Here is a 14,161-nt window from a genome sequence, read left to right on the forward strand (position 1 = left end):
GTAGGTGTATTTTTTTTTTTTTTTTTAATAATCAAGCAAGTAGGTGTATTTTTTCAGAAGAAATAAGAAGTCGTTCTAGAGTAATAATTACTATACATCCAATTACAACATGTTTTGTTTTTTGTTTTTTATTTTTTAAGCAAAAGGGCAAGAGAAAGAGATCAAAAGCTTGATACTTTATGAACCTAAACTAGTTAGAAAGCCACTCATTCATTAGAAGGTGGAGGTGGAGAATTGATTGAATTTTTTGCATAAATTTTGTTATATACCTTCATTTTTACGTGTTTATTATATATTTTATTGATGTAATTGGTCAAAATAATTATTTATATTAAAAAATTAATACAACCAATTATATTAATAAAATATATAAAAATAACTACACATAAAATTTTTGTGATAGAAAAATGAAGTTATCTTTGTGCTTGCTACAAAGAAGTGTCATCCAAATCCCACCCATTGTGCTTCATTGTGATATTATAATGTAAGCACTAATAGAACACACTTTCCCGTGTGAAAGCAAGTTGCCCATTTTCTCCGACGGCTACACACACAGTACCAACAATTTCATTTCACCGAAATCTTTCAGATTTAGGCCATCCCACCTCATTTCCACCGGCGCGTAGTTGCCTCACACCATCACAAATGCACATGATCACAAATAATCATTGGCTACAGATGAGTTCACTTAATGTTATGCTATCGATTATATTTTTACTTTTCCTAACCGGTAATCTCAAAAATAGACCTGTAAATTTCTCTAAAAGTTATCGCAAGACAACAAACAATAGTACACCCGCCACTCTCATTGCTTCTAACAGAGTTGTTCGTAACTTTTTGCGATCGTCTTATTACCATCTTTTAAGACGACATCTTCTTGATAGAACTTGAGTGAAGACCAAGAAATTGATCGCTAAAATCTACTTTTTCTTTTATTCTTTTATTCATATATTTGTATTATTGTTATTATACACTAAGTGTTTGTTGGGAAACTCTACCCTTCTTCATATATTATCTTTGTTATTTTTTTAATAAAATTTACTCGTTTGCTTAGGGGGGGAAAAAAAAAACTTACCCATTTTCTCCAAAAGTTATCGCAAGACAACAAACAATAGTACACCCGCCACTCTCATTGCTTCTAGTAGAGTTGTTCGTAACTTTTTGCGATCGTCTTATTACCATCTTTTAAGACGGCATCTTATTGGTAGAACTTGAGTGAAGACCAAGAAATTGATCGCTAAAATCTACTTTTTTTTTTATTCTTTTATTCATATATTTGTATTATTATTATTATTCTAGAGCGTTTGTTGGGAAACTCTACCCTTCTTCATATATTATCTTTGTTATTTTTTTAATAAAATTTACTCGCTTATTTAGGGGGGGGGGGAAAAAAAAAAACTTACCCATTTTCTCCAAAATAATTACTCACCTCAACAATTTTTATTCCAATATATTCATAATCCCGTGTGAAAGCAGGATGAATCGATGACGAATTGCGTACTTGAACCTAAAAGGATAACGCTCGAAAAACAAATTATGTCAAATCTTCTTCTTTGGTTCGGTTTGAGTTTTACTATATATAAATACAGTCGCGCACTAATCTGTGTACTAATCTTGATTTATTCATACTTAAAATTTAAATTAACACTGTTTTTAATAAAATTTACTTTTTGACCAATCACATCACATTGATGCACAGATTAGTGCATAATTATACTTGCAACTATATTTTTCCGTTCGATTTTTCTCTGGTTAAGAAGTGTAATTAAGGCACTTTACTGTAGGAGTGATATCTTAGAGAAAATTTATAAATTTATATGATTTGACATGATAGTTAGATTTATTTAATAGAAATAATAATTTAATATATTATATTAAGGTTTGGTTTAGTTACGAGATGAAACTATCTAATTTTGTCTCATAATTATTATAAATTTTTTAAATTTTTATAAAAAATATATTAAATAATTTTTTTTATTTTAAAATAAAAATTATATTTTAATAATATTTTATTCTATTCGTAAATGAAACGTACTCATGATGCACATAAGTTCACTGTTTCATTCTACACATCCCCATCTTTCTTAAGCACAATTGATTAAGTGGGACATCTTTTATCAAGTCCAAGTCATGCTTGGTACCATTTGTGTTCAAACCTTAAAAAAGTGGAGAGTAGGTTGCCATTTAAACGACGTCACCTTTATTTATTTATTTATATAATAAAATGAGTATTGTAAGTTATAATCTTACTTAGCATAACGATACTCAATGAGTATACTTTGAGGGTAAATATACGGAGACAGACAATTCGATGGTAAAGCCGTAAATGCAGACCAGACTTAATCCAATCTCTTTTTCTGGAAGGAAATGGACCAAATATTTATGACACTAAAGTGGTCACCAGTCGACAATTGAATTTGATACCCAAAAAACTAATTAAATAAAAGAAAGTGGGGGGGACAATTACCAACATTGCATTTGATTTTTGTTTGATATGCAGTTGTCAACTTGGGATATGGATACGTGAATCGAAGACGAAAAATATTCTCGTGTATTTTAAAAAAGAAAATATCACTCTGTGTGAAGACTTTTTTCCCATTAAATCTTCATACTTAAAAAAAAAAAAAGATAGTCATTACGTTGCAGCTTTGATCTTTAATGGCTTTTATCAATTGAATAATGGTGGTTGGCCTACCCGTAATTAGAGAAGCTTTTCATAGGAAAATATATGTAGAAAAATGTTAAATCTCCTTTTCTTGCTTAGTTAGAGAAACGGGGAAAACAAGTATTAGGCTTCGTTTTCTTGCTAGATCCGGAAAAGATCTTCCTTGACGCGTTGGACGTCTCCTTTTGCCCTGTTTGAAGGCAGAGAGATTGAAGCCAATTCTTACACTCTTTGGGATTGCGGTTTTTCAAGGTCCTTTAGGAATTAAGTTAGGCGAACTCTTGTAAAAGATGCTGGAATAATTGAGTCCGTCATAATAGCATCTTTCTTAAATCTTTCTGAGAATAATGTAGAGATGGGCAATCCCTCAACGTACCAAAGTTTATGGCTTTCAAACTATTGACAATCACAATTTTCAACTTTGCCTTGGAATGAGATTGTCAAATAGGTTTAGTAAGTGAGATGAAAATTTTTAATTTTAGATGAAATTTTAAAATATTATTTTTTATATTATTATTATTTTAAAATTTGAAAAAGTTAAATTGAGATTTGAAAAGATTGAATTGTTTATTATATTTTTTGTGAAAATTTAAAAAAATTGTAATGATGAGATGAGATGAAAATTTTGTATTTTATCTTACTTGCCAAACCCATTTTCTAAATTTGCAGTGTCTGAATGGAACTCAGTTAAGTAATTCAGATAATCCATGATAATTTATGACGTAATCCTCCTTTTGGGGTACATGGCATAGATGTGATCACCGGTTCCCAAAATGGTGACAAATGGTATTAAAACAAACCTACTAATGGCATGTAATTGTGGGAGTTGCATAAAGACAGACTGTATCAAGAATGTCACTATGTTAAAAGCACATCATCCAAGAAATCAGACATTGCAGATCGCAACAGCATCTCAAAGGGCAAATCATAAGTTGATGGAACAAAAGAAAGATAATTGAATTACTCAGGTTTAACAAAATTGTTTTCGATTCTTTTACAGGTACTTGCTTCCTAGGTTCCTTGTGTATTAGACAAGGTTTGAGACGAGTCAGCATCGTTTTTACGGTCATGAACATGCTCATTGGTGGAGACTTCGGCCAATGAGATATCTGTAGAGTACTTTTTGATTCTCAAGGAAATGACAAAGCTTGATAGAATCCCAAGTGCAGGGAAAAGGTACGACCAAACCTGAGATTTCTGTGAACCAGATGATGAAGCAACAGCAGCACCAGCAAGGCTGCCAATGGATGTGTTCTGCAAGATCATTGGCAGGCATCCGATAACTGTCGGCAGTAGAAAATCCAAAACAAACCCAACTTTAGTAGCAGCTAGGGCATAATTTATGACATAGGAGGGTATGGGTGAGAAGCGAGCAAGCAGGACAAATTTCCAACCATCACGCTCAACTCCTCTGGAAAGGATATGGAAGTATTTGTTTCTCTGGGCCCACTCCATTGCTGAACTTGAACTCCTGAACACTAATCTGAAATAACCCGCATTATCATTATAGCTTTTAAAGAATTTAATGAGAACTGTGTGTGCACACATATATGAGAGAGAGAGAGAGAGAGAGAGAGAGAGAGGGGGGGGGGGGGGGGGGACATTCTGCAATTTAATAAAGAAACCTGATGAAAGGCCCAAACTACATTGCCTATACTCCAAAAGGACCAGTCAATTATACAATTGGAGTCCCATTGGAACTTTATAAATAGCAAAAACTTCTCATTCCCAAGCAATATGAGATCACATACACCACCTACCTTTACACATCAAATGGAATATCACAATCTCCCTCCCTTAAGTTCCTAACGTCCTTGTCGGGCCAGTCCATCGTAGATGGCACGACTCAAGTCCTACATTTCTAATTCAGATAAGTTTTGATACCATTTGTAACGTCTCAATGGAAGGCCCAAACCACATGACCCATACTCCAAAAGGACTAGTCAATGATAATAATTGGAGCCCCATTGGAACCTTATAAAAAATAATAATTTCTCATTCCTAAACAATGTGGGATCCCATACACCACCTACCCTTACACATTATATGGGGTATCACAACAGAACTGTGCTTTAGGGGCAGTTATGAACAGTTTTTGTATCAAACCAGCAAAATAGCATAGCTTAAATCCAATCACATTAGTCAGCCACAAAACTTCGATGCATCATGAAGATCTTAAGTGACATCAAACCTCCCCTAAATTTGCCCGTGGATTTCCCAAGAAAGGACTACTCTTTTAAGGATGTAGTCAGTAGCAGATGACCTCTAAACTATGATAGCTCATCTTTAATCATGTAGCATCCTTATAAAACTCTTTATACTCTAGCTTAATGTAAGTCTATAACTCCCCTCACCCCGCCGCCGCCCCCCCCCCCCCCCCCCCAAAAAAAAAAAAAAAATGTTGTTAACTTTCATCTTAACATTCTCACCTGCAAACATGTCCATTTTTTTACTTTCTCAATCTTTCTAGCAATTCATCCCTCTTAACATTCTCACTTCGAACATTTCATTGTTCAAACATGCTATATCTCAATTCCCAACACGCCATGACACAAATCATGTTGCATCCTTAAAAACTCTCTTTCAATTTTAGCTTAATGTGATATCCCACCCCGGCGAAAAAAAAAAAAAAAAAAAAAAAAAAAAAAAAAAAAAAAGTTCTTTTTTGCTTCCAAATGATCAATAGTCACTTTTAAATATTCCCTCTCGTTCTGGAGTGAGACATCCCTTAGATAGGTCTTCCACTTCATCCTATTCAAGTGTAAATGAAAAAATCATTAAAAATGCTCTGCAGGCCTTAATTTTTTATCACTTTAGTAAAACTAAAAGACGACAATACACTGTTGTGAACCTAAATTAAAAGAAAGACAGGTTCTACCAAAGGAGGAGTGTAACAAATGAATCAAAATAACCAATTCAGAACCTGCTAAGCATTCTTCTACCACTAAGCGAAAACAAGCATTAGTCAACAGGGAGGTGAAATGTTGCATGTTCTCTCAAATGCAGAATATATGACTTACATGCTTGTTCTTATATTAATCATACATTAAACACTCGCTCATAGTTGATTTGAGGCTTCTACAGCCATTTAATCAATGCGGTTAGGTGTGAAGATGTTGCAAATAAGACATTGAGAATTTCGAGGCAGAATTCCAGATTAAAATTGTCTAAATCAGGTAACTGGAAAAGGAGCAGCTTTTTAAGAGTACGCTAGAGCTGACTTGGAACTCAAAGTCTCGTCACACATTGGGGACAGGAGTTACATTGGCATCTTGCAATAGCTGAACAGAACGCTGACCAACTACCAAATCTAAGAGTGTATTGAAAGTAACACAGACATATGCACCTCAATGGTACAAATGGACAAGTAGTACGGAATTCATTTCCATACACGGAAGGCACTACCAAGAACTAAGGGTGTACAAAAACTGGTCGGGACCGACGTGGACCGGCTGCCAGAGTGCGGAACCGGCAAAGAACTGATTGGCTGGCAGTAAAAATAGGATGCAACCGAAATTGGCCGGTTCGTTTACCGCTGAACCAGCCGATTATATAAATATATATTTTTATATCTATCGTAGTTAAAACGATGCCATTCCACTTGAGTTTAAGTGAAATGGCATTGTTTTATACCTAAAGTATGCCCCCCCAAAAAAAAAAAAATTACAAGGGAAACGTCGTTTCATACATAACATTTAAAAAAAAAATGAGTGAAACGACACGGCGTCATTTCGATTTGAGCTCGTCTTCTTCCCCTCCCCTCTTCTTCTTCAATTTCTCAGTTTCTCTCATTCTCTCTCTCTCTCCCCTGCAACACTTTCTCTCTCTACTCTCTCAGATGAACCTCACCACTAGAGGGACCAAGAACAGCCGGAGTCGATATGGCCGGTATTTCTCCTCCCCATTGACCAGTATGGTCAGTTGTTCCATGCAAATCCCCTTCATCGGCCAGCGTCTGGTCAAAAACTGGACCGATAGGGTTGGTTTTCACCCCTACCAAGAATGTGTCTTTGACACTAGTAGGCAAACAGCGATATCATATTTGTATGTCCAGATCTGATCCTTGAGCAAGTTTTATTTATTTGATAAGTATGAAAGAGATTTGTTAATCCATGTAATTAGGTGAAGCCCAGGTACACAGGAACTAAGAAGCATACAAGAAAAGCCTAATTACAAGCTAAGCGCTGCAAAAAGAAGCATAAAAGTCATTAAAACTTGTTCCATTCAATACAATAGATGATGCCCAAAGTAGCAATGTATGAAAGAAGAAGTCCCTAAACCCTTCCAGTGAGTGCTCCCCCTCCTCGAAACAACGGCCATTCCTCTCATTCCATGTGCACCACATTAAGCATAGAGGCACCATCTTCGAAACAGCCGCAATTTGCCAGTTGCCCCTGAATACCTTTCCAACATGACAATATATCTATCACCCCCCTAGGCATGACCCATGCAATGCCGAGCCTTGTAAATATTTCATCCCATACAGCCTTTACTACTTCAGAGTAAAGAAGGAGGTTATCTGCTGATTCACTATCATGTTTGCACATGAAGCACCAATCAATTATGTAGAAGACACTTTCTGAGCTTGTCAATAGTCAATATTTTATTATTTTCCTATGAGAAGCCAACCAGCAAAAGAAAGCAGCCTTTAAGGGGAACCCCATCCAAAGCCCTTCCATGTTCAAAGGTTTTTACGCACTTAGCTCAAAAACCAACTCCCAGTTGATTCAGCCAAGAGTCCCAACTTTTTTTTTTTATCCGCAAACAAAATTTTATTGATCATTAGAATAGGCAAACTTGACATGGGCACGTGCTCCATGAACCTTAAATTGATCCTCTAAGCTTAATTGTAATATGAATTCAAAGCTAAACAGCGACCGTAGTGAGAATAAACAACAATATCAAATTATCCAAGAAATGAAATGAAAGACTGACCTGCCGATCCCGAATGAGAGAGAAGCGCCCAGCACCTTTGCGCAGAAGACGCAGAGAACAGCTGGGAAGAACCCGAAGATAAGAGAGGCAGCGGCCTCGAAGAAGACGGCGTAGGGCAAGCAGAGCGCCAGGGTAAGGGTGTGGAGCCCAACGTAAGCGGGGATGGCCCACACCCCTAATCGATCCGACCAATCGCGCAACACCTTCATCGCCTCGTCTTTGTCCCAACCGTACCACTTACTCAGCTCTCTCACAATCCCCACAACCGCCACAAGCACCGCTACTTGCCACCATCTCCTGCTACTTCCACCGCCAGCCATTTCTTCCTCTTTCTTCCCCCTTCCCCCAAATTTCGATCAAGTATTTTACAAAAAGCTGGAATGAGGAGAGACGGAGCCATCCCTTGGACTCAGGGGAGGGACTCGAACTCGGAGTCGGCGTGCCGTTGTTTGGGCTGCTTATTTTTTGTGGCCTTTTTTGCGAGGGTCCGTTTCTATGATGTAGGGCTGTTCTTGCCCTTTATTATCCACTTGTGATTTCCAAAACATTTGGACCTACTTTATTTTTATGTTAGATTTTGTCATTTTTTTTTAAATTATAATTTATAATCACGCTTATTAATATTATACATTTCAAATAGTTATATATATAATATCACTTTAATATATAATCACTTAAAATTTGTCCCATCTTATACTTGTTTGGAAATAACCAATACATGATGAATAACAATGTTGCTCTATCTTAAACTAAATCATTTTTTTATCGAATTTGTTTGTGACTTAAAAGTGTAGGTTTATATAATATAGGCAAAACACTACAGATATAAAAGAATCAAACAAACTGACATGACATACCACCAGTGTGTCACACCAAGTAATTTTTTTTTTTTCTTTCACTCCCCCAACATAGAGAGAGAGAGAGAGATCTAGATCATGTATTTGTCATTGAGGGGTGACAATGACAACATTTCGATTCCAGTTACAGAACTAGGAATATGACGAGGCTAGGTGAGGGGTGCGCCAGTGCTGTGGAGAAAGGAAGATGGAAGGAGGGGAGGGGCACATGAGAGAAAGGGAGAGGGGTGGGGGGAAATGAGAAAATAAAAAAGATTGATTAGGCATACTAGTGCTGTGACATGTCAGTTTGTGAAATTCTTTTTATATTTTTAGCAGCTCTCATAATATAATAACTGAGAATATATCATATCATATCATATGTGTGATTAAGATAATAAAATTTAATATGAATGGCAACATTTGTAGTTAAAAGAATAATGACATCACTGGAATTGACACCACTAGATCTTTCATATTTTGACTTTTGTGACTAAAAATAGACACACTTGTTTCCTTCACGCACCATCAAACTTTAATAGAGTTGGTCCAAATTGTAATTCAACATTTTTTGTTCTTATTTTCCTTATTGTATAGTAAAAATAAAAAATGAGTTAGTTTCTTGAACGGTTTGTCAATAGAGGTTAAGTCCTTATTTTCTATGAAGGATGAGGTTTCTCTTTTTAAGTAGAGTGCTGTCTTTTGGACGTTTGTCTATAGAAAATATTAGCAGTAGTAAAGTCCAAACCAATCCAATAGTAGATTGATGGAGCTTCAAATGGTTAATATGGAGATATCTCCAGATGTATCTGGTCGTAAATGTAAGGTTTTGTTAATTGTTATCCAGATGACTAACAGAAGAGGAGGGTGAATTGAATTGTATTTAAAAATTAACAATTATAAATCAAATACATAATATAAAATATAAACAAAATACGAAACAGCAATAAATATAAAGGATAAGGATAAGAGAGAAGCAAACTCAGTATTTTAACGAGGTCCGGCCCCACTGCCTACATCTTCGTCTCAAGCTACCCCTTGAGAATCCCCAAATTCACTATTCAACCTCTTTCAAGTGGAGATAGAAATTTATTACACATTTGAACAACACCGCTACAACATATTTTATAATTGCAATCACCTTACATGTGGTGATTCAACTATTCCATGTGTATAACACTTTCTACACGCACAAGAGTTATACACATCATTTTACTGATACAAGAGCTAATATGGGGTAGGTTATCAGAGAACACTCCTTAATGAGTGAAATAAGAATAATACAACGCAAATTATATATCTCTCAAAATGAACAAAAGGTTAAAACTTAATACTTAGAGAAGAAAAAATGAAAGTTTTGAATAAATGTTATGTGTTCTTTGTGTTGTGAATGTGAAACTCTCAAATGATCTATTTATAAGCATATGAGACTTCATATTCAAATTTAAAAAAGATTCACATGTCAAAGACAACATCATTCACTTTTCAAAAAATTCAAATAAAAGTTTTTTCTTTTTCATTTGTCAAAGACAACATCATTCACTTTTCAAAAATTTCAAACTTAGTTTTTCTTTTTACTTTTCAAAAATTCAAATAGAAGTACACTTTACTTTTCAAATTTTTCAAACAAAATTATCTACCTTTTGCATAAGTCAAAAAGAGTATCAATTACTTTTAAAAATATCAAATAAAGCATATACATGTGAAAGATAATAATAAATTATCTTTAATATTTTCAAAATTTTCAAACAAAATTATCTACTTTTTGCATAAGTCAAAAAGAGTATCAATCACTTTTGAAAATATTCAAATAAAGCATACACATGTGAAATATGACAATCAATCATTTTGAATATTTTTAAACAAAATCATCTACTTTTTACATAAGTCAAAAAGAATATCAATCACTTTTAAAAATATTTAAATAAAGTATGCACATGTGAAAGATAACAATCAATCATTTTTAATATTTTCAAAATTCAAACCTTTAATCATATTATGCACATGTGAAATATGACAATCAATCATCTTTCAAAATTTTTAAATTTTATTTTCAAAATATTCATGCACATGTGAAAAATGTATTTTAATGTTTTATGATAAAATATTAATTTTGAGCTTTAATCCTAATTTCAAATTTTTAAGAGATTTACAACATTATTCTATAACTTTAATGTGAACTTTTCCTTTCTTTCTTGATGTGCTTGATTCTATTGTGTACACAACTTGAGTTTGAGTCTCCTTTATTTTTTGAATTAATTTGTTATCATCAAAATTCATGTGTAGATATATAATTACACGAATCTTGAAACATTGGGTTCAACAATCTCTTCCTTTTTTATGATGACAAATACTTAATAGAACTTAAAACTTGTATTAATACTTAAGCTCCTCTTAAGAATGTGCATTAGTTTTTCAAGCAAAAGTATAAATATAATTCCAAGCATATATAACAAGTTTAGCAATTCAAATAATGTTAATGTTCTAGTCTAAAACTTCTCCCCCTTTTGGCATCATTAAAAAGGATCCGCAGCAAGTAAATGGACTGAAGAAAATAGGATGTTAGTAGAAATTGTAGATAGTTGAAAATTTTGAACCGTCTGTGACCCGACAAGTGAGGTTAGGAATTTTAAAAATCTTCTGATATTATTGAAAAAATGATCCTTTTCATTCATTGGATACCAAAAATAAATCACATTGCTCATTGACTTGGATAATAGCTTGTCTTATTCTTTATGTTATCTCTATAAAATCAGTTTTAAAATTTATCTAATCCGCAACAAATCTTCTTCTCGTATCTATAACTTATTTGCATTCGTTCAACATTCTCGCTTTAAAGGTTTCAATTCTTTTCTCAATAGCTCATTCTTCTAACATTCCCCTAAATTCATATATAAGTTATTCTACACCTCAATCTCTTGTCCTTTCTGCAGCTACTATTGGTGCCATATTACAGCAAGAGAATAATAATTTTGCTAATAAGTTAAACTTTGATGCTATCTACGACTTGGTGAGTCTCGGGAATCGCTACTCCTCCTCTATAGTTGCTTTTTCTCAACGACTACAAGCTAGAAACCATGAAATTGAAAAGTTTAAAGAACAAATTGTTGTACTTCAGCAAATTGTTCAAGAGTCTCACACAAGGGAATGAATCATTCGGCAGAAGAATAAACAGTTAAAATATCTATTAGATTCTTCATTCCGTTTGCCAGTTCCCATGGATAGGGATGGCATGATATTGTATGAAGAAAATGAGTATCTCAAACATGAGACTAAGAATCTTAAGTTTATGTAAAAGTATTTAAAAAATCTATCTATTTTTATGGACTCTAGTCTATCTTTTAAGAGATATTCATAGCATCATACATATTTCTCTTCTAATCATACATAATTTATCTTCTTGAAAAGGTTTTGTGAAAATATCTACTAACTGATCGTGTGTATTTGTGATCTCTAGTACTATATCGAAGAAAATGATATCTTATTTCAATATGCTTAGTTCTAAAATGTTGTATTAGGTTCTTTAAAAGATTTATAGCACGTGTATTATCACATTTGATTGTAATGTGATTATGTATGAGTTTAAAATTTTCAAATTGTTGCTTTATATAAAGAATTTGAGCACAAAAACTACCCGCAGTAACATATTCAGATATGTACTTAAGGTACCATAACTTTAGATCAATTGTACCACTAACATATCTAAAAATGTTCTTAATTGCAATCAAAATGAGATTCTTTTGGAGATGATTGAAAGTATGCACATAAGCATACACTAAACATAATATCTGGTCTACTGGTTGTCAAATATAATAAGTTACCAATCATACCTCAATATACTTTCGAGTCAACTGGTTTACCGGATTCATCTTTTATCAAGTTTAGTGGATAGGCTCATTAGTGTTCCAATTTCCTATGCATCTTCCATCCCAAACTTCTTGAGTAATTCCTCAATATATTTTGATTGATTGATAAATGTCCCACTTTTTACTTGCTTAATTTGCAATCTGAGAAAGAATGTAAGTTCTCCCATCATACTCATTTCAAATTACTCCTGCATAGTTTTAGCAAAAACTTGGCATATGTTTTCACTAGTAGCACCGAATATTATATCATCAATATAAATCTGAATAAAAAAGAATATCATCATTTTCATATTTAATGAAAAGAGTTGTGTCAATTTTTCCTCTTGAAAAATATTTTTCAATCAAGAAACCACTAACTCTCTCGTACCAAGCTCTAAAACCTTGTTTGAATCCATATAGTGCTTTTGTGAGTTTGAAAACATGATTTGAAAAAATATGATTTTTAAAACCTAGAGGTTACTCAACATATACCTCTTTATTTATAAAATCATTTAAGAAAGCACTTTTAACATCCATTTGAAAAAATTTGAAATCTTTATAACAAGCATATGCAAATAGCATTTGAATAACTTCTAATCTTGCGACTAGTGCATATGTCTCATCATAATCGATTCCTTATTCTTGATTGAAATCTTTGGCTAAAAGTCGAACCTTATTTATAGTAATGACTCCGGACTCATTTTTCTTGTTTCTAAAAACGTATTCTGTTCCAATAATAGTATGATTTTTGGGTCTAAGAATAAGTGTCCAAATATCATTTCTTTCAAATTGATTCAACTCTTCTTGCATAGCTAGAATCCATTATTCATCAAGAAGTGCTTCATCAATATTTTTGGGTTCAATCTGAGATAGAAAAACAGTATGATTGCAAATATTTCTAAAAGATAATCGAGTGTTTACACCTCTTGAAGATTCTCCCAGAATTTGTTCCACTGGATGATTTTTCACAAATTTCTACTGTTTTGTTGCATCTTGTATTAAATTTTGATGATCTTTCCTGATATCTCAATGTTGGACTTCCTCTAATGTGTTCTCTTTGTTGAGATTGAGACTTTCTGTGTTATTTATATCTCCCGTTTCTTCATCAATGGATTTCTTGGAGAGTAAAGAATTAGATTCATCAAATTACATAGATTATTGTACAGTCAAAGTTTTTTTATTAAATACTCTATACGCTTTACTATTAGTAGAATACTCAAGAAAGATACTTTCATTAGATTTTACATTAACCTTGCCTAAATTATCACTGTCATTCAAAATAAAACATTTGCATCCAAATACATGAAAGTAACCAATGTTAGGTTTTTTCTCATTCCAAATCTCGTACGAGTTTTATCTAATTTAGACATTAGCATAATTCTATTTATAACATAACATGCAGTACTTATCGCTTCGACCCAAAAGTAACCAAACAAGTTGTTCTCATTGAGCATTATTCTTACCATCTCTTAAAGAGATTTATTTTTCCTCTCAACTACCTCATTTTGTCGAGGAGTTCGAGAAGCAGAGAAATTATGTACAAAACTATTTTCATAACAAAAAGTTTCAATATTTTTATTAATAAATTTTTTTCCCCTATGATTTTGGATACTTGAAATAGTATAACTCTTTTCATTTTAAATTCTCTTGCATAACTTGGTAAATGTATTATGTGCCTCATCTTTATGAGTAAAAAAAATGACCCAAGTATATGTAGAGAAATCATCAACAATAACAAATGTATAATATTTTCCTCCTAAACTTGCAACTCTATTTGGTCCAAAAAGATCCATGTGCATCAGTTACAGTGGTATATGAGTGAAAATATATTTATTGGTTTTAAAAGAAATTTTTGTTTATTTACCAAATTAACATGCATC

At 33.2% G+C, this 14,161-nt stretch overlaps 1 protein-coding gene across 1 annotated transcript; it reads right to left on the reverse strand.

The window, feature by feature from the left end:
• Positions 1-3,597: 3,597 nt before the first annotated feature.
• Positions 3,598-8,069, reverse strand: LOC122311234. Its single transcript, XM_043125693.1, has 2 exons — positions 7,601-8,069; positions 3,598-4,148 (listed from the first exon to the last, which is right to left on the reverse strand). The coding sequence occupies exons 1-2, from the start codon at positions 7,918-7,920 to the stop codon at positions 3,677-3,679; spliced, it is 792 nt and encodes a 263-aa protein (XP_042981627.1). The 5' UTR covers positions 7,921-8,069; the 3' UTR covers positions 3,598-3,676.
• Positions 8,070-14,161: the final 6,092 nt, after the last annotated feature.

The sequence above is a fragment of the Carya illinoinensis genome, chromosome 5 (genome assembly GCF_018687715.1).
Source record: "Carya illinoinensis cultivar Pawnee chromosome 5, C.illinoinensisPawnee_v1, whole genome shotgun sequence".
In the NCBI taxonomy this organism is placed as follows: Eukaryota; Viridiplantae; Streptophyta; class Magnoliopsida; order Fagales; family Juglandaceae; genus Carya; species Carya illinoinensis.